Below are 22,542 nucleotides of genomic sequence, written 5' to 3' on the forward strand. Positions count from 1 at the left end.
AGAGAATTGTAGAGTGCAAGTGCTTTCAGGATGCACATGATCCGCCTACCGAACTAGCTGTTGGCCAGCGGCAAAACAGAAACTGAATAGATCATGGCTTTCTCTTCAGTCACCTCCATATGTTTCTACACCGAATCTCAAACCTTCAATTACAGGGACGCACTCTACAGTTCCTCAGCACCGGCACACACACACACACACACACACACACATATATATATATATATATATATATATATATATATATATATATATATATATATATATATATATATATATATATATGTATATATATATTATATGTATATAAGTGTCAAGTTGCGCGGTGGTAGCCGGTCAGCGACCACAGCAGAGCAGCAGGACGCTCCCCCGCCGCCGCCAGTCTGTCATTCGACCTGGGAGATGTCGTATGTGGTCGCCTGCTCCTCCCGGTATAACAGCAACGGCCGTGCCTGGTGACCCAGTGGATACCATACCCCACACACACTACAGACAGTTCTTCTGGCGGTGCTTTACCCACGTTCCTCAGTGATATGTGCCTGTGCTCGATGTGACGTGGTATTAATGTGCTCTTGCCGTTCTCTGGACTACAATTTTATCTCGAGATTCCTTGCGCTGCTTCAGTTTATATGTACATGCAGTGTAATTAGTGAATTAGAGGTGAGTTTTGTATATAATTTGTAATGTTGCTCCTCTCTTCTGTACCATATATATATATATATATATATATATATATATATATATATATATATATATATATATATATATATATATATATTATAATCCCTGAGGATAGGGGAGAAAAAATACTTCCCACGTATTCCCTGCGTGTCGTAGAAGGCGACTAAAAGGGGAGGCAGTTGGGGGCTTGAAACCCTCCCCTCCCGTTTTTAATTTTCCAGAAGAGGGAACGGAGAGGTGGGCCAAGTGAGGATATTCCCTCTAAAGCATTTTTAAGGATAACTTTAGAACGAAGTGTTACACACATTATCCATAACTGTTAACGAAAATGTAATTTTGTCGTAATGTAATATCGTATCATATAATTGTGATAATGTTATCAGTCACGTGTTAGAGGGCAAAGCTCCATCATATTCCAGAGAAATTCGCTTGGGGTCATCTGTTTTATATTGTTTAATATACACTCATGAAGATCAATGTTGTCCACTGAGTGTTTGTTACCCAAGTCTGCGTCAAACTCTTTCGTATACATTTTAAGAGAAGGCAGCAAGTATGGCTGGTAGGCTAAACTTTTGTAAAGCAGCGACTTACATTAGGTAATGGTAGGGAACTAAGTGATGCTAGTTAACATTCTAACAAAGCATGATTGTGTCATCATCCATTGGTACTGTAAAAGGAGGCTGTACCACTTCAACTTTCCTGTCATACAACTTAGATTAATGTTTACTGCCATCGTAAATAGGCTGCCGTCACTTTCCTTATATAAGAATAGGTTATACTTAATCCAACTAAATCATTCACTGAAGATAGTAAGAAATTGAAAATTGCTGTCATCGCTACTGCTGATGGTGAGCAGTAAATATTTTGCTCAATATTTTATAAGAAAAACAGATTCCTGGTTGGTCATTTTTCCGGAAAAAAAAATTCTGTTGGAGAGATTTGTAAAAGCCATGTATAGTGGGATTGCTGATTGTTGAAGAGGTTCACGAATATTCGGTTGATGGTTATTTCCTGTGTTGATGGCCATATAATGACCTTAATTATCAATAGTTTTGAAACCTAAATAACCACAGACATTCTGGTCACAGCAATACAACCCCTGAGCATGACATTACGACTGGTACGACCTTTGGGTATGATTGCTTAGCCTTTGGCCAAAGGATCAAGTCAGGCTAGGCCATTATATTCACGGGTCGTGTTGCCGTTGTCAAGGATTAGAGTGAAGAAAAGAAAGCATATGGCTACGATACACCGTTGATAATAGGATCTCACATGTTAACTAGGTTAAGAAACAGCTCAGCTGGATGATAGACGGAATTATCGGTTGCTTAGTTTTTATATATGATGCGCCGACTAAAGTGATTTATTATACTACAAAACAATACATGAGGTCTATATACAAAAACTACTCATTGTTATTATTATTATTATTATTATTATTATTATTATTATTATTATTATCATTATTATTATTGTTATTATTATCATTATTATAAACTTAAGAGCAGTTGCACAAGCCTCGTATCCCAGAAGGATTCACCGTCGTACTGAACAGTCGTACCGTCGTACTCAAGAGTTGTTGTCATCGTATTCATGAGGTTCACAATATTCAGTTTCATTTCTTCTATACGTTTAGATTTGCAAGAACATTGTTGCTCGCCCAGCTTGTGCTTGTACACCCGTATAGATAATCACCAAATTACAAGCCAAACTTCTGAAATGGCAAGTTGATGGGTTAGTTGACGTATTATCATTGTAATCATCATATTATCATTCCTTGGTTTTCTGTTCTTGTGAGTGTGCGCATTTGTGATTATCCACTTGACAGGACGGGATGTTCTACAATCATGGGGCCCCCATCTCTGGAACTTGTATTTCATATCTTTCTTATCGGAGAGTATTTTGAACTTACTGCAGATAGTTTCATTTCATAGCTTGTTCCATGTATCAACAATTGTTACAGTCGAAGTGTTTGTTAACATGTTTTGTAAGTTTATGTGTACTTCATATCTTCTCTCATCACCTTGGCATTTCAAGTTTTAAAGATCTGATCATTATTTACCTCCACTTGGACGTTATGTGTATCTGTAGTGACCGACATGACTTGGGCGAAACATGCACCCCAGAGAAGGCCATCAAGAGGGAAAGAAAAAGTACTGCTGAGCCATCTTCGTTCCATTCCGTGTTCCACCTTGGTCATCATCATCTCCCTGTACCTGAGTTCAGTTACATTTGATACTGCGTTTGTTGTCAGCATGTAGATCCCCAGAGTAGTTTGTTCTGCTAAGTGGGGTAACCGAAACGTTGCTCCATACTCAAGTTTGGGTATGACATACACTGTCATTACTCCTCTGAACATATCCATACACCTGAAAGCATTCTCCTTGTCAACCAGTGAAGCCTCTAGCGCCGTATTCCTTGTCTTTTGATGTTGTAAGAAAAGACTTGCTCTATGGTCAACCTAAAGCGTATTTCACGCGTTGGAGGGACGCATCGTCGTGGTCAACGCCGTAGCATTTGAATTCATTAACAAAGCTTCCTTCTCAAGTACGAAATCAGTGTTGCCAGTGCCCAATTACCGTCACTACCTCCCCAAGATCTCACGGAGCAACACAGCACATGCATTTCCCCGAGATCGAGATCTCAACAGTAGAGAGTACATCAAGTGTACCCCAGATACGAGAGGATGCCCTTAACGTATCGGGTGAACGTGCTCTGAAAACCCAAACATATCGAGTTAATGGGTCTTCAAAACCCCCAATATATCGGGTTAATGGTCTTCAAAGACCCCACCACATCAAGTTAATGGGTCTTCAAAAAACCCATCATATCGGGTTAATGGTCTTCTAAGACCCCACCACATCGAGTTAATTGGTCTTCAAAAACGCCAGCATATCAAGTTAATGTGTCTTGAAAGACACCAACGTACCGGTTTAATTGGTCTTCAGAGTCCCTCAGTGTATCGGGTAAATGGTTCGTCAAAGACCCACAGTATACAGGGTTAATGGATCTTGAAAGAATTTTGGGTCCTTATGAAGCATGAAGGTCCTAGAACAGGGGAAGATGATAGGAGATAGGACACAGCCTAGGCGGGACACAGCCTAGGTCAGGATACAGCCCAAGGACACATCCTAAGGCCGGACGCAGCCTAGGATATGCTAGTGTGAATGTTGTCTTTGTGGTGTAGTGTTTCCCTCTGATGTCGTTGTAGCAATGTGTCAGGGTTGGCAGTGATGCTGCGGCAGTCTAAGAGCGGGAGGGATGCTGTGGTAAAGTACAGGGGTGGTAAGGATAATGTGGCAGTGCACAAGGGTGGCAGGAGTGCTGTGGTACTGTACAGGGGGTGGCAGGGGTGCTGTGGTAGTGTACAGGGATGCTGTGGTACTGTACAGAGATGGCAGGGGTGCTGTGGTAGTGTACAGGGGTGGCAGGAGTATTGTGGTAGTGTGCAGGGGTATTATGGTAGTGTACAGGGGTGCTATGGTTGGGTACCTGTGGCACAAGGGTGGCAGGGCTGTTCTGCTAGTGTACAGGGGTGGTGGTGGTCTAGCCACACGGCTGTTGGAGTCTCATGTTATCTCCCGTATCTTATCCGAGATGGAAGTCCGGGACGACAGCGGTGCGTCGTCTGCCCTCTCTAACGCACGGCGGGACGACCCTGGAACAGTGTGGTACGACCCATGAGCACGACCTTATGATCATTGGGTACGATGGCCTGGCCTTTGACCTGACCTTCAAGAGGCAGATCAAGGACCGGGCCAGCTTACTAACTCAAGGTTGAGAACACTGTGCTGAGGGGGTGAGTGATAGTGGCAACAGTTTAGGTTTGATGACAACATTGGCCAGTCACACTTACTGTACTGTAGATGGATGGAAGAACGGTTGTAGCAGTAGTTGTTATAATGATGATAATGATAATAATAATGATAATGATAATAGTAATAATAATAATAATAATAATAATAATAATAATAATAAAGATAATTACCATTGTTATTATTATTATTAGTAGTAGTAGTAATAGTAGTAGTATTCTAATTAACGCTTTATTGAACAAGCTGCAGCTTGTCTTCGATTATAGAGAAGATATTTGCGGTATAAACACTGGGGCTGTAGCAAGAGGAAGAGGGGTTAAATAGACAGACTTTACGTTAACGCTTGGGTGACGTGACAGTCTACAGGATGATGTTGACCATGGTTGGGATGGGACTGTTCTTGTAGCGCTTTGTGCCACCAGGGATGGGGCTTGGTGTGGTTGTGGTACCGAGCTGCAACTCGGGGCACTCGGGATCTCTGGTGGTCGGAGGTGACGGTGGCGAGAATGGTGCAAATGATAGCTTCTACTCGATCCTCGGGCGAGGTGTAGGTGATGGTTGGATGGGTAGAGCTGGGACAACCAGTGTGTGTTTAGAGTCTCTTGATAGGTGTTGTAAGATGGACTGTGGATAATCCTGCCATGATAGGAGTTCCTGTTGTTTGGTGGATAGTTGAAGGCGTGGGTGAGTCTGGGAGGAATGAGAATTGTGTAGATATCCTGTAGTTCAGAATCTCGGAGGCGTGGTTGAGTCTGGGAGGAACGAGAGTTGTGTAGATATCCTGTAGTTCAGAGTCTGGGAGGCGTGGGTGAGTGCCTCGTGTCTACGAAGAGAATGTACAGACGATTAGTGGAGGATCTGAGGATGGTTCTGACATGTTCCTCCTCCAGATTATGGTTGATCGTCCAGTGATGACGCCCAGGAGTTTGGTGGACTGTACAACCTAGGAGGGTGGTGTAGCTAGGATTTAGTAAGACAGAATGAAGTGTGATAGGGTTGGGAGCTAGGCTGATATATATGATTACTGTCTTGGTTTTATTTGATGATGACCTGGTTTGCGTTGGCCCAATTCCAGTAGCTGTTGAGGGGTGATCTGGAGGGCGATGTAGTCTGGAGAGAGCTCTTATCTGGGCAGTTATGGATGGTAGAGTCGTCGACGGACAGTTGTATCGAGCAGATGCATTGGTCAGGATCTATTTACGAGGAGGAAGCACAATAGTCCCACTTGTGTGTGTGGTGTGGGAGGCAACAGGTGAGGCATTGGAAGTTGGGAATGACCCCTTGGAAGCTGTTATTACGTGTTAGTGGCATTTCCTTCCTCTTAGCTAATCTTTTCCCACAAGTCCACGGACGCGTCGCTAAAAAATCGCTTTCTCATGTCCCGCCGTACTACACTGGTCTTGCCTGTGTCTAGTTATTCGTAATGATGTTTTTGTACTCTTCGGGCGTGGGTGGAGGGGAGGAAGTCTACACTCATGGGACGGCCATCCCGTCGACGTATAAGTATTTAAAAATTCTTTTTACTTCCGACATTGACAGTTTCATGACAGTTCATTCCATTCCTATCCATCACTGTAGGAATAATTCTTTACGTATTACAACTTTTCCTTTCGTAATTTCCTGTCATGGCCGCTGGTTGTTCTGACTTTACATCTTTCGAAGAGATGTTCACCATCAACGTGATTAACCTGGTATAGAATCTTGTATCATTTGGTCAAACCACTCCTTACTCTTCTTTCTTCCCTGGTGATCAAGTTTATGGCCTCCAACCTCTCACTGTAACTGAGATCTCTTAATTATGGCGGTATCTTTGTTGACCTCTGAGCCTTTTCTCGTAGTTCTCAATGTTTCTCCAAGAACAGTGATCAAACTTGTCAAGGATGGACTGATTTTGCTCTGATATACGTTGTGAATAGTTCTCTGATTTTCTATTCAATCATATAGAAAAAGACGTTGCGTTTCCTTTGTAGTTGCTAGGTGATATGTAGTACGTGTGGCGTCAGGCTGGTACAAAGTGGATTCCCACGTCCCTCCCTCACACACTCATAGTCCTGCAGCAAGTAAGCTGCAGGACGATCGTCACACCGAGGCCGTGTTGTGACACATCTTCAGCATATTTTAGTCGAGGTGGGTTTTCATCAGCCGTGCATCAGACCAGCTTTGTAGTTTCCGCGTGTCCCTTTTAATGAAAGTTCATCAATCATTACTCTATATTTCTCGTGGCCTAGCCTCTATATGCAGACATATTCAGGCAAGAGTCCAGTCCTGCCAGGTTATTGACGTAGAAAATTAGATGGCCACAGGATCGAGCCTTAGGGGACGCCATAGGTGACCCGTAACACATGTCGAGAAAGATCGTCCGAGACAGTACATGTCCTTAGTTCCCCTTCCTCTATGTGTGGTATTACGTATTTGTACTGTACGTGGAGGGAGTTCTGCACTTATGAGGCCCCATCTCTTGTACTGTACGTGGAGGGAGTTCTACACTTATGAGGCCCCATCTCTTGTACTGTATGGGGAGGGAGTTCTACACTCGTGGAGTCCCAACTCTTGTGCTGTACAGGGAGGGAGTTCTACACTTGTGGAGCCCCATTTCTTTTACTGTACGGGGAGGGAGTTCTACACTCGTGGGGTCCCATCTCTTGTACTGTACGTGGAGGGAGTTCTACACTTATGAGGCCCCATCTCTTGTACTGTACGAGGAGGGAGTTCTACACTTATTAGGCCCCATCTCTTGTACTGTACGGGGAGGGAGTTCTACACTCGTGGGGTCCCATCTCTTGTGCTATACAGGGAGGGAGTTGTACACTTGTGAGGCCCCATCTGTTCAGCTTACTGTGCTATCGTATAACGTTTTAAACTTTTTTTTATGTTCTCAGTATTCGCATTATCAGACTCAGTTTATTCCATTCATCCAATACTCCTTTATTATGATAGTACTTTTATATTTTTTATAGCAAGTGTCTCGCTTAATTTCAAGGTATGGCCTTTGATTGTTGGCTGTATCGTACGAAGAGATCATTGTTGGCATCATCTAACTGGTTCAGGAATATAAAAGTTGTGTTCTATTAAGCCCTTTATCACTTCACTTCAGATATTTTAATTCTGACACTATCTTTGTTCTCTTCCACTGGATCTCCTTCATTCGTCCTCCGTGCTTCTTTAAGTTCGATGACCAAACTTGAGAAGCCTAACTCACACAGATTCCTGCTGTGTATTTCCCGATGATATTTGTATCGAGGCAGTCCTTCACTGTGTCCCATATGCGGTTACTTTGCATTTCCTCAGCTCCAGGTTCATTAACCATTATCAGACCTAGTTTGGAGTTCCTGTAAGTCGATGCAGTTCCCATTTTTCCGTAATTCTCGTCATGCTCTCGACACCGTCCGCAATCGTAGTCAGGTAAGAAGCCAATCCTTTGAGCAAGTCATGGACGTAAATGGTGACAACCAGGATCGAGCCCATAACATTATAACATTAACTTTAGCCATATTTGCAACAGTATTCACGTATAGTTACAGAACAAATATGAAAACCTAAATGTAAATAGGTAGAATCTGGTAAAATAAAGAAAAAAAATTGTTAGTCTTGCTGGTGTGTTGTTATCAGACATGGAACCAAAGCACGGAGGGACGGTCTCTTTATAGATATAACTTCATTTTTAACGGACAAATTCGATGACGAAATGTCGGACATTGTTTTGATTAGATAAGCCATCTTGAGCGCGGAAGCACAGGAGCTTCGGCAGAGCTCGAGGTAAGGCTTGATCACTTCACCAGCTGACATTATCTATGTCCGGGATATCTTGCTGTATTTACTCTAGTCACACGAGGTCACAGGTCGTCGTTACTTCAAAGAATGATTGGACCGGGTGGGTGGTCACAACATGCAGCTAGGCTGTCTCATTTTCATGGGTTGTAAGGCTTGTGTCTCCCTGGGATAAAACTCCCAGGCTATCACAGCTTTATGGGTTGTGTGTAACGTTAGACCAGTGTCTCTCGAGGTCGCCCTAGTGTGAAGAGCTAGGCTACCAGTTCTTCCTGGGTTAAAAAAGGCTAGGCTACACGGTCTCCCAGAGTTGGCAAAGTTATCATCCAACATTAGTCGCGTTAAGGATCAGGTCAGAAGGTCAGGCCAATATGTACCCAAGAGTTGTACTGGCGTACTTGAACATAGTACCTTCGTGCTTAAGATTTAAGTCAAAGCGTCGTGCTGAAGGGTCGTGCCGTCGTTTTCCAGGGGATTATACTGTGGCGTCAATATTTGGTTCACTGCTTCATCTTGCTCAGTTATGTAAATGCTGTATCCTGTGGGCGACACTTACCCTCTGACATATGGAGTATCCAACTCTTTGTTATCTTCCTCCAACTTTTTTTTTTGTAACACTGATTCTCCATTATTATTATTATTATTATTATTATTATTATTATTATTATTGTTGTTGTTGTTGTTGTTGTTGTTGTTATTATTATTAAGTCAAAGATTCTCGTCATATGATCCCTCTGTTTATAGATGTAGAATATTTTTTATCAGTCTTGGAAAATGATAATGTGTTGTTAAATGCTGTATAGTAAACCAGATGGGATTCAATCTTTAGGATGTAATAAGATATTGCATCTTATGATAACCACAGTATATTATATGAGGGAAAATGAGTTATTCTTGAAATTCTTTTGCGTTTCGTCTTCTAACCACCAGTTGACTCTCCATTTTACATACACTGTAACATAATGTAATCCTTCTCTTCGTCATCAGCTGGGTCGGTCAGCTGTGTCAGGAGCGTTCGTCAGCAAGGCACAGCGTCAGCAGCAATTGTCACGAGGCAAGCGCGACGTGATACCAGCGCTGACGTTGGGGTGAGGCGAGATGTGGTCAGCGTGAGCAGCCGTACCACCACCACCACTACCACCATCCCCAGCGTGAGAACCTCACACTTAACCCCCCACACTGCCACCCACCCCAGCTACTGACATGGAGGGCACCAGGAGTCCCCAGGTGTGTGTATGTTTGTGAGTGTATATATTAGTGTGTCTGTAATTATAGTGTGTGTGTGTGTGTGTGTGTGTGTGTGTGTGTGTGTGTGTGTGTGGAAACATTTTAAATCAAAACACGTTTCCCCGTCTCATAACTATGTGTATATTTCACATCATATATATACAGGGTGTCCCAAAAAAATTTACTCACTTTTTGACACCCTATAACTAATTTTTTTTTCAGATAAAAAAAAAATCAGTGTTAGTGTCAAAAGATGAGTACATTTTTGGGACACCCTACATATATATATATATATATATATATATATATATATATATATATATATATATATATATATATATATATATTTTTTTTTTTTTTTTTTTTTTTTTTTTATACTTTGTCGCTGTCTCCCGCGTTTGCGAGGTAGCGCAAGGAAACAGACGAAAGAAATGGCCCAACCCCCCCCATACACAAGTACATACACACGTCCACACACGCAAATATACATACCTACACAGCTTTCCATGGTTTACCCCGGACGCTTCACATGCCTTGATTCAATCCACTGACAGCACGTCAACCCCTGTATACCACATCGCTCCAATTCACTCTATTCCTTGCCCTCCTTTCACCCTCCTGCATGTTCAGGCCCCGATCACACAAAATCCTTTTCACTCCGTCTTTCCACCTCCAATTTGGTCTCCCTCTTCTCCTCGTTCCCTCCACCTCCGACACATATATCCTCTTGGTCAATCTTTCCTCACTCATTCTCTCCATGTGCCCAAACCATTTCAAAACACCCTCTTCTGCTCTCTCAACCACGCTCTTTTTATTTCCACACATCTCTCTTACCCTTACGTTACTTACTCGATCAAACCACCTCACACCACACATTGTCCTCAAACATCTCATTTCCAGCACATCCATCCTCCTGCGCACAACTCTATCCATAGCCCACGCCTCGCAACCATACAACATTGTTGGAACCACTATTCCTTCAAACATACCCATTTTTGCTTTCCGGGATAATGTTCTCGACTTCCACACATTTTTCAAGGCTCCCAAAATTTTCGCCCCCTCCCCCACCCTATGATCCACTTCCGCTTCCATGGTTCCATCCGCTGACAGATCCACTCCCAGATATCTAAAACACTTCACTTCCTCCAGTTTTTCTCCATTCAAACTCACCTCCCAATTGACTTGACCCTCAACCCTACTGTACCTAATAACCTTGCTCTTATTCACATTTACTCTTAACTTTCTTCTTCCACACACTTTACCAAACTCCGTCACCAGCTTCTGCAGTTTCTCACATGAATCCGCCACCAGCGCTGTATCATCAGCGAACAACAACTGACTCACTTCCCAAGCTCTCTCATCCCCAACAGACTTCATACTTGCCCCTCTTTCCAAGACTCTTGCATTTACCTCCCTAACAACCCCATCCATAAACAAATTAAACAACCATGGAGACATCACACACCCCTGCCGCAAACCTACATTTATTTATTTTGCTTTGTCGCTGTCTCCCGCGTTTGCGAGGTAGCGCAAGGAAACAGACGAAAGAAATGGCCCAACCCACCCCCATACACATGTATATACATACACGTCCACACACGCAAATATACATACCTATACCTCTCAATGTACACATATATATACACACACAGACACATACATATATACCCATGCACACAATTCACACTGTCTGCCATTATTCATTCCCATCGCCACCTCGCCACACATGGAATCCCCCTCCCCCCTCATGTGTGCGAGGTAGCGCTAGGAAAAGACAACAAAGGCCCCATTCGTTCACACTCAGTCTCTAGCTGTCATGCAATAATGCCCGAAACCACAGCTCCCATTCCACATCCAGGCCCCACACAACTTTCCATTGTTTACCCCAGACGCTTCACATGCCCTGATTCAGTCTCCTGACAGCACGTCAACCCCGGTATACCACATCGATCCAATTCACTCTATTCCTTGCCCGCCTTTCACCCTCCTGTATGTTCAGGCCCCGATCACTCAAAATCTTTTTCACTCCATCTTTCCACCTCCAATTTGGTCTCCCACTTCTCCTAGTTCCCTCCACCTCCGACACATATATCCTCTTGGTCAATCTTTCCTCACTCATTCTCTCCATGTGCCCAAACCATTTCAAAACACCCTCTTCTGCTCTCTCAACCACGCTCTTTTTATTTCCACACATCTCTCTTACCCTTACATTACTTACTCGATCAAACCACCTCACACCACACATTGTCCTCAAACATCTCATTTCCAGCACACCCACCCTCCTGCGCACAACTCTATCCATAGGCCACGCCTCGCAACCATACAACAACATTGTTGGACCCACTGTTCCTTCAAACATACCCATTTTTGTTTTCCGAGATAATGTTCTCGACTTCCACACATTCTTCAAGGCTCCCAGGATTTTCGCCCCCTCCCCCACCCTATGATTCACTTCCGCTTCCATGGTTCCATCCGCTGCCAGATCCACTCCCAGATATCTAAAACACTACTTCCTCCAGTTTTTCTCCATTCGAACGCTCGTTGTATGTTTTGGACAATTACATGTTTACCAAATGGCGTCCTAGCTTCGTCTCTTCGATGTATATCAACTGACTGTTATATTTCTCTCTTGTGTCTCCCCTGATGATATGATTATTACACGAAAGAGCACTTGGGAACTTTTCGTGTTTCATTTTCCCCGTGGACTCATAGAAATATATATATATATATATATATATATATATATATATATATATATATATATATATATATATATTTTTTTTTTTTTTTCTTACTATTCGCCATTTCCCGCGATTGCGAGGTAGCGTTAAGAGCAGAGGACTGGGCCTTTGAGGGAATATCCTCACCTGGCCCCCTTCTCTGTTCCTTCTTTTGGAAAATTAAAAAAAAAAAAAAAAACGAGAGGGGAGGATTTCCTGCCCCCCGCACCCTTCCCTTTTAGTCGACCTCTACGACACGCAGGGAATACGTGGGAAGTATTCTTTCTCCCCTATCCCCAGGGATATATATATATATATATATATATATATATATATATATATATATATATATATATTCTATTCGCCATTTCCCGCGTTAGCGAGGTAACGTTAAGAACAGAGGACTGAGCCTTTGAGGGAATATCCTCACTTTGCCCCTCCCCCCTCTGGTCCTTCTTTAGGAAAACTAAAAACGAGAGGGGAGGGTTTCCAGCCCCCCCGCTCCCTTCCCTTTTAGTCGCCTTCTACGACACGCAGGGAATACGTGGGCAGTATTCTTTCTCCCCTATCCCCAGGGATATATATATATATATATATTTATATATATATATATATATATATATATATATATATATATATATTTTTTTTTTTTTTTTTTTCTTTTAAACTATTCGCCATTTCCCGCGTTAGCGAGGTAGCGTTAAGAACAGAGGACTGGGCCTTTTTTGGAATATCCTTACCTGGCCCCCTCTGTTCCTTCTTTTGGAAAATGAAAAAAAAAAAAAAGAGGGGAGGATTTCCAGCCCCCCGCTCCCTCCCCTTTTAGTCGCCTTCTACGACACGCAGGGAATACGTGGGAAGTATTCTTAATCCCCTATCCCCAGGGATATATATATATATATATATATATATATATATATATATATATATATATATATATATATATATATATATATATATATATTATTCACGAAGGCTTCACCTCCGCAGTCCTGTGGCTCCTTAACAGTGAATGTCATATAGAAGTACTTCTTGCTCCATCCTTCTTAGATCTCCTCAATGCGTGACCTTCCATCACCTTTGCCAGACTACAGACAGTGTGAGGGTCGTCTCGTGCGCAGAGGCCCCTCACATTCATAACCTCAAAATCAGCAAGGTTGGTGACAGCCGGGCTTGGGAGCATGCTCGGCCCACCGTGACTCGTGTTGACAATGTATGACTTTCATGAAAGATGGTTTATGATCTTCAGGGCTGGTCTCCACTGTCAGGCTTCGTCCTTGCCTCCAGCGTGACACAAGTCAGTTATAACTGCTGGCTGTGGCAGTTCCCATAATCTGTCGTAGCTAATGTGCCAGGCTATAGAGTGTACACCACACCACACCAGCACGTGCAACTAGTACACTGGCCCCACTCAGAACAGAACGTTCGCGTCACCACTGATCTGCCTTCACACTACACCTCTCAATACTCAAAGATTACCCCAGCCTCCCCCACCACACACGACACTGAAATGTTGAGTCGAAAAAGGTCCGCTTTTTAAACTGTCCCAGGCTAACTTCCAAACTTGACCGCCTTGCCCTTCGCCGAAATGTTTCTTTACTTTCCCTCTTCTATAGGTATTACTTTGGTTTTTGTTCTCGAGAGATGGCTGCTTGCGTGCTCCCACCACTAGCTAGACCACGCAATACTCTGCGAGCTGCTGCCTCACATGATTATTGTGTGGCCATCAGCAACTCATGGGTAGACCGTTTTGGTACCTGCTTTTTTCCCTCCACGTCGAAGCTCTGGAACTCTCAGCCTTCTCATGTCTTTCCCAATAACTATGACCTGCCGCACATTTCAAATAAGTTTTTTCACTTACTCAAGAATTCGTCAATACTTTCCCATGTCTTTTCTTTTTCCCTTTCATAAATTCTCTATATTTCAATCAAGGCCCGACCTTGATGTGGATTTTCGTCCGTGACTGGAGCCTTCAACATTAAAAAAAAAAAAAAAGAATACACCGTGAGGTAACCTGAGTCCTATATAGCCGTCCCTCCCAACCTTGAACTCCACTCCACCACACCTACACTGATCAGAAGCCACACCCACCAGACATGGACGAGCTACTGCTTCTCTCATCTGCACTCTGGATTGCACCCATCTCTCCAGCATTAGAAACACTGATTCATCGTATCACAAGACTCCTCACGCCCTAGATGTAACTTCCTCGCTGAAGATACTGAACACTTATTCATCTTTCCTGTACTCGCCACACACACACACACACACACACACACACACACACACACATCACACTTTTTATCAAATATCTCAACCGTTGGACCTGGCTGGTTCCCGAAGCGCTGGTGGAGCCCGATATCAGATCCTGAGCCAAAAGGGTACAAAAGCTATGTATGTGATAAACGTAAGCGAATAAAGATGGCATGAGCTTATAACATACTTTAACGGTCAGCTCATAAAATTTCATAAGTACTTTCGAGACCAGATAAGATAAAGGAACGCCCCAATCTCCAGCACTGTATAGAGACCTCTCTCTCTCTCTCTCTCTCTCTCTCTCTCTCTCTCTCTCTCTCTCTCTCTCTCTCTCTCTCTAATAAGCAATGCACTACCGCCTGGTTATGGAGAGGGTTAGTGACGGTGACGCGGTGAGCTAGCTCTACTGTGACTGTCAAGTTCCTCTTCTTGGCGTCACCCACACACATACACGGTGGTTGTTGGCGTTCACTCCACAGAATACTCGGTCCCTGTGATGTCTCACAAAACACTACACAGTATTAAATTCACATGACACGCATTTCTTAAATAGATCTTCCTGCGGTAAGCGCTACGCGCTGGTCCTTCTCATGGCAGAATCACTCGTCGTGGCTACCCATAGGTAGGTGTTCTGTTCCATGTTCTTTGTTCATCTTCAGCCCTTGGCTGGACGTTCATCGTGGTTAATAGTTACAAGCTAGTCACCTGATCGTGTGTTGACATAATTGTTTCTTCTTACCGCCGCAGGAGAAGGTGGCGCTGCGGGACGTGGCCTACGTCATCTGCTTCGGACACTTCCCTAAGGAGGATGACGAGGAGGACGCCGCCGCCAGGCACCAGGGAACAGCAGGTGGCGCACCTCTGGAGCTGGTGCAGTCTCCTGCAGCCCCGGCCGCCCATGATGCTCCTGATTCCCCTGGCCAGAGCTCCTCCAGCGACGATCAGAATCCTTTTCTCGACGATCAGATCCCGGCACCTGGGGACCAGAGTGCCATTGCTCCGAAGGAGGACGCTCCTGGCGGGGATCAGACCCCGTCCAGCGAGGTAGGTTGCTCGCCACCTGGGGCCAACGATGGCTCGACCGAAGACGTCAACATTGCCGACATCAGCCAGAGTTCCCTCGCCAGCGAACAGTCTCTCCCACCCAGTGCCAGCGACCAGCGGGGGCAAACACCGCCAGCGAACACGCCCCCTACCCCGGAGATGGACCAGGGCGCCTCCCCCACTGACGTGGGTGATGATCCCCCCACTCCCACGAGAACCCCAGAGACCCCACTCACCAGTACGCCCACGCCCAAGGCGGTGGTTGGGGCGGGTGGTGTGTCCAAAGCCCACGCCCAGGAGGTCATCGCCGAGGCGTTCAACGTGACCCGACTTGACCTGCAACGCATGGTGGAGGATATCGCCAAAAATAAGGTCAGTCCTGCTATCTTGGGTGGCGGGCGTACGTCAGGCCAGAAGTCTTACCAGTCCATCCAACCCCTCCCCATATCCCTACTCCCCAACACTCAAAACAATGCAAGGAAACCACAGAAAAAAAAGAATGAACATCACACACACACACACACACACACACACACACGAAAATATGGAGAATGTGTATACCTCCCACCGACATTAGCCAGACCAGGCAGGCAGGTCTGGAGCAGAGCACTACCCCTGTGTGGCCGATGGCAGCTCCAGGACGCCCCGTTTGATGAAGCACACGGCAAGGTTCGGCTTCAGGGTGAGGACACTTCAGGGGATAAAATGACGTCTCCCTCAGAGGCCATCCCGTGTACACACACACACACACACACACACACACACGTGGAGACTGGCTAGGAAGACCTGGCACCATATACAGGGAGACAGACGGTACCAGGGGCACCATATACAGAGACACAGTACCAGGGGCACCATATACAGAGACACAGTACCAGGGGCACCATATACAGGGAGACAGGATACCATTTACAGTGAGACTGAGGGTTCTAGGGGTAGCATGAGGAAAGAGGCGTTGCCAAGGTCCCATGGTTGTACTGGATGAGGGAGGCGGCGTTGCCAAGGTCCAGTGGTTATGCTGCAGGAGGGAGAAGGCGTTGCCAAGATCCCGTGGTTGTCTGCAGGAGGTAGATATTCCCGTGATTGCATGGCGTATAGGAAAAGTCGTAGGGTGACGCACCACTGGCGTATGGATTATGGCTGCGGCGTAGAGGGGTTCTGTAGGCACAGTAAGATCGTCGCGGGAAGCATCCGGGTCCGCTCAGGATGGTACGTGAGGTGTGGGTTGTGACGAAAGGCGAAGTAGAAAAGAGAGACGCAGGAGTAAAGTATACGCCAAGCCGTAACGCAACGCACCACATCCTCAGCGTCAAGGCGAGAAGCCGACGCGGACGTAGGCTGCAGAGGAGGAGTGTCGGGGTTGATCCAGGGTGAGGCGTCATGATATTAGTCCCGCATGACAACACTAGATGGAAGCGACACACACACAGACGATTGCATGACACCATCTCAGATGACTCTCAAAATGTCGCCACAGGATGTCCACTTCCGACTGTGTCCACCGCAATGTCCTAATGTTAGCTCTGGTCTACCACGTCAACCTGTGGTAAGGCACATCAGTCAGTACCCGGTCCGTCTTGCTTGATTATCAGGGTTGCAACATTTCATATCCAACTTGCGGGGGCAGCTGGGATCACGTAATCTTAACTCACTTTACCAACGATGTAGCTTCCGTAACACGGCGAGTATAGAAGCTTACAAATTACTGGTAACTCACACAAGGCAGATTTATAACTGCTACCTAACCAAACCAGACGTAACCACTGGAGAATATAGTACTTAGACTTAAATAGAATCGTTACCACTCGCTGGGTTAGTGGAATGTTGCTGACTGCATCAAGATGTCAGTCAGCCCATATCTGACGTTACTCAAGAATGAACTTCCGCAACTCTTCATTAATATTTAAAAGTCCAGTAGTGATTGTTTAATGTTTCTTAACGTGATATCGTGTAAAATGTTCTTTCTTCATGATCTCGGAGCATATGGACCCATGAGATTCTTCAAGTACAGATATTTACAGCAGTTATTAGGCAGTCTGTAGTGTTAGGATGAATAATAATTATCATATTTTCCATTAAAATGTTTCAAGATCTCCCAAGACGTCTGGGGCAGTTTCTGGTTAGTCCTACACAACAACAAAATCAGTTCACTTTCAGTCTGAGCTAAATGTGTGCAGGTTATCCTTGCTGTTTCATTCTCAGTATCGTGAGTATATTAATTGAAGTAACCGCCCTAAATTTGGTGAACAGCTTCTCATCACGAGTAACTTTACCGTGTTGATGTACTCAGTGTGAGAACAACATTATGTATGTCTGATGTTACAGCCCAAATCGTTATGTTAGCGATTTCCAGCTAATGACCGGCTGTGCCTGAGTGTGCTGAAAAGGAAACGCTAAACGCAGTATAGTATTATGGTAACTAGCACGAATATATAGCAACATGTTGGAGGTACCAGCTGCGTGGAGCTCCCTATTTATTTAACCCCGCGTAAGTAAACGATGCGATCTGTTAGCTCGACGGTATAATCCTTGAGCACGACGATATAACCAGAATCTTTGCCCCTAAGGGTCAGGTTAAAGGTCATCATGCTCAAAGGGTTGGTATCGTCGTGTTAAAGGATCGAATGGTCGTGCTTAGCACCAGATTGATCATTAGATAGTGTTTCATTAGAACAGATCATCTGTTGCTGGACTAATTCCGTTGAACTGATAAATATTTAAATGGAGCCTCATATGGAATCCATGTTTCTGCTCTTAAACGTGACAGGTCAGAGGTGTTGGTAGATGTGTTGTGTAGGGTAGTGTATTGTATGCAAGGACATTGTGCAGTGTCGAGAAAAGATGATAGATTTTGTGTTTGTGGTAAGTTTAGGACGTGCGGAGGTTGACTAGGCTAGCTTTGGTGGTGAAGTTAGGTTAAGCTAGGTAACTAGGAAGGCTTAGGTGGTTAGGTTAGATGTAAGGGGGTAAAGGTGATATGGAAATAACTCACATTTGCCACATCTTTCACGGTATTGCAAAAGACTTTTGTATGCAGCCACCGACCAGGGAGGTGTATTACTGGTACTACCCGCCTGGTTATCAGAAGGGTCAGTGATTGCTGTATAGTGAACCAGCACTTCAATGTGGTTGTCAAGTTGCACTCCTTTGACCTAGGTAGCTGTCTTTTCTTTCTGCCTCACCCACCCGGGGACTGCTGGCATTATGACCTTAAACATACGATCTCTCCTGATCACCCACAGTAACACTTGACAACTCACGCAACTCATTTTTCATAACTAGATTTTCCTAAGGTAAGCGCTGTGCTAACCTTGCCGTGTGGCAGAATGGTTGGAGCAATAGATAGAAGTAGTTGGTAGGAACATCAGGTGGGAGCATTGAGTAGATGTAGTAGGCTGGAACATTAGGTAAACACGTAAGGTAATAGTAGTCAGTAGATACATTAGGTGGGGTACGTTTGCAAACGCTACGCTAGCTAGAGTCGCCCTCTGCCAATGGCCTGTAAAGTGTGAGGCGCTAAAGTCTAAGGAGCGGCGATGGGGTCCACTAGTTATGGAGTTTCTTTTGCCGTGGCCACCAACTTTAGGGAGTCCCTGAGGGGAACAGGCGTCAGGTAGATGAATAGAAAGATAGGAAAAACCTACACAGCCTAGCTCAAAATGTTTTATTGTGGAGTGTAAGGCAGCTAGCTATTTTAATATTAGTCAGCGTTTGAATTCATCTATTTTCCTTAGGTTTTCTTTGTAAATGTTTTTATAGCATTTTCCTCTGTATTCCATGCCATTAATGTTTCAAATCTACATTGATTTCCCGCAATTCGTGAATGCTACCGGAGCTTAGAAAGCAAACTTGACACCGTTGGATTTTTTCACCAAACAATCTTTACATAACTAACGACATTATCTTATCTGGTCAGTGTGTTCGGCTCAGAGCTTCGTCGACTTAGTCCCATGGATGATGCAGACAGTCATGGTTGACTTTGGGTTCTGCTCACCAACATTGACTATGATGAGCCAGTTTTCGCTCGTTCGTACCTCCGATCATCCGTTCTCGTAACCCAACCATGATCTATTAGCAGTCAACATCCGACATCCCCGGTCAGTACGCAACGCCCGGAGGTTAGAAACACGTCGGGACAAATGCCTTAATGATAACGCTTATCAGTGAATCAACTAGCTTGAGGATGACTTTGATAAACACCTATAGCAGCAACTTGTTCTTAGGGTAGCGGCTGAACTCCGTCCTCTCAAGAGTATCCGGCAAGCTGCATGTAGATCAGAATTTGTTTTCCAATAACGCTTTCCTGTCAGAATTCTTATCAATATATAGTATCTTTAGTTCTTTCATAGCTGCTTTACTTCTCGGGAGAAGCCTTATGCTTTACTATCCTGTCTCCATCTATAGTGGCGGGTGGGGAGGAGCCTTCTGTAATCTGTGAACGTAGCTTCAGGAAGACTAGACAAGTTCCACTAGATTACAAAGCGCGTCTACTAAAATGCTAGACATATATATCTTTTCTTTCATACTATTCGCCATTTCCCGCATTAGCGAGGTAGCGTTGAGAACAGAGGACTGGGCCTTTTAGGGAATATCCTCACCTGGCCCCCTTCTCTGTTCCCTCTTTTGGAAAATTGAAAAAAAAAAAAGCGAGAGGGGAGGATTTCCAGCCCCCCGCTCCCTCCCCTTTTAGTCGCCTTCGACACGCAGGGAATACGCGGGAAGTATTCTTTCTCCCCTATCCCCAGGGATAATATAAATATATATTTTTTTTTTAATTTTCCAAAAGAAGGAACAGAGAAGGGGGCCAGGTGAGGATATTCCCTCAAAAGGCCCAGTCCTCTGCTCTTAACGCTACCTCGCTATTGCGGGAAATGGCGAATAGTATAAAAATATATATATATATATATATATATATATATATATATATATATATATATATATATATATTCATAATTACAGTTTGAGTTGAAGGGATGATTATTCAACTTCAAAATCATATTTAGCTATGCAAGTACAGTTGATAAGTTTTGCGATGGAAACCGTGAACGAGATGTATGTGACAATCTCCAACTAGTTCTTATTTACGGCAGCTTTTTAGACCTAATCTGTAGAAGGATGCAACACAATCCGTCGAAGATTATTACGTACAGTGAACGGAATATTATGTACAAGTTTCAGATTTTCACACAAACATACTGGCATTAGGAATGCAACTGAAGCACCTCCTCCCCTCTCTCTCTCTCTCCCACATTGCATATTGGTTGGATGAGTACAAGAATACGGTATTATGAATTTCAGGAACTGTACTGTATTTAGGAAATGTACTCAGATAAGCTCTAGGATAGGAACCATACGGATCTATCCTTCCAAGACAAGTGATCCATTTGGTGGCAGCAGTTCTCGTTAAGGTATAACAAACTGGTCCTACGTCGCCTACTTACCTACCTACCTTTGAGTACCTACGGTGAGATTTTGACTTAAGGGATAGCGCTCACTGCATATGATCATTTTTTTTTTCTCTCTTTTCTGCCTAGCACATTGTATAAGTATCCACCTTGAGCTCATCTGGAACAGAATTAAGCTATTTTTTAAGGATTTATATCTAGCGATGTGTTTGGGCTTGAGTAGCCAAGCGTTGGAGGAACAGAGAAGCCAATCTAGGCCCAAGCCAATTCTCTTCTATACTGTTTTGTATTCTGTTAATTATGAGTACAGTTATGTTTATATCGCCTGCATTTAACTCATTATTTGCATTTCTGAAATTCATTCTACTTGCTTTGAACTTGAAAATAATAGACCACACTCGTGAGATTTCCTGGAAGTGGACCACTTGCCTTTTATATGCAGGCTGGGGTCGTAGTTTTCAGAAAAGACATGAGATGGCAGATTTTCACAGTGTAACCTATGTAGGGAAAGGAAGAAATCCATCTCACCGTCCCACCATTGAGTTACCAACAGCCACACAGCAGTAATCATGTGGTGCAGTAGCTTGCCGAATAGTAAGTGATCAAGTCAATGGCGGGAATACATGCAGCCAATTCTCAGTAGCGGCATAGGGGAAGCGGGGTGAAGTTTTGAGGTTAGATGAGGTGATTACATAAGTTGGACTGCTGTAGGTGTAGACTGGACTCTAGTTAGGTAAGTGGTAGAGCTAGAACCTCACTCTCAGATTGCACTCCACTACCGTACAAGGACAGAGGCAGTCCCTTGTGTAATCCAGAGGAAAAGGATGTTCGACATCTGAACAGAACCCTTTAGGTTTTTAAAGACAGACTTTATTAAAAGTCATTTTGTGGAATGTGAGGTTTCCAGAATGAATTAAATGTCGAGAGGATTATTAGAAAGAAAAATAGATAAGAAGAAATGCACTTCAAGAGATGAACATCATTTAGATGACATTTACCTCCACTAGGGAAACCTGGATCAGTGCGAGTTTATGAAATGAGACAGGAGACAGCGTAGGGTTCGTGGGAAGTGTTGGGTCGCATCGAGCAAAGCCTTTTACTGTTAAGGTCAGCGGAAGGATCTCTTGTGATCTTGCAGGATGTTCTCAGGATGCGTGGCGTCTGGTAGTGACCTTTGGGGTACTTGAGCGATTCACATGACTGAATAATTAATAAAACGAAAAGTAGATACGGATGACTGTAAAATCAACTATTATAACATTTCTAGAACGAGGGTAAACAGAACTGGGTTAAGTTGAATGCCTCCCTCAAACCCAGTTTCTACCTATGTCTTTACATCCCCATAAGAGCTTTCTGTTTTGAGGAATCTGTAAAACCACTCAAGACAACGAACATGCTTGGTGTCACTGTGACATATAACGACGCATCGGGGAAACCTCTTGTTACACTGATAGTTCAGTTTGCATCAGATATACTGAGTCCTGTTTAGGTTTCGAAAATTCTCTTTTTAACAGTTGCTCCGTTTATACAAAGGATTGATCCGTCCTTGTATGGATGGAGTACTGGCCTTGCATCTGGCTAGGTTCTAGCTCAGTGTACTTATTAAAGAGTTGACTCCACTTCCCC

General features: G+C 44.1%; 1 protein-coding gene across 1 annotated transcript in view; it reads left to right on the plus strand.

Annotated features, from left to right (window-relative positions):
• The first annotated feature begins 369 nt into the window (after positions 1 to 369).
• Positions 370 to 22,542, plus strand: part of LOC139755153 (uncharacterized) — an 87,652-nt gene continuing 65,479 nt past the window's right edge. The window contains 3 exon segments of the mRNA XM_071673307.1: positions 370 to 660; positions 9,252 to 9,491; positions 15,215 to 15,883. Of these exon segments, the coding sequence (XP_071529408.1) occupies positions 9,468 to 9,491; positions 15,215 to 15,883 (693 nt within the window). The 5' untranslated portion in view covers positions 370 to 660; positions 9,252 to 9,467.

Source organism: Panulirus ornatus, chromosome 18, assembly GCF_036320965.1.
Source record: "Panulirus ornatus isolate Po-2019 chromosome 18, ASM3632096v1, whole genome shotgun sequence".
Taxonomy (NCBI): domain Eukaryota; kingdom Metazoa; phylum Arthropoda; class Malacostraca; order Decapoda; family Palinuridae; genus Panulirus; species Panulirus ornatus.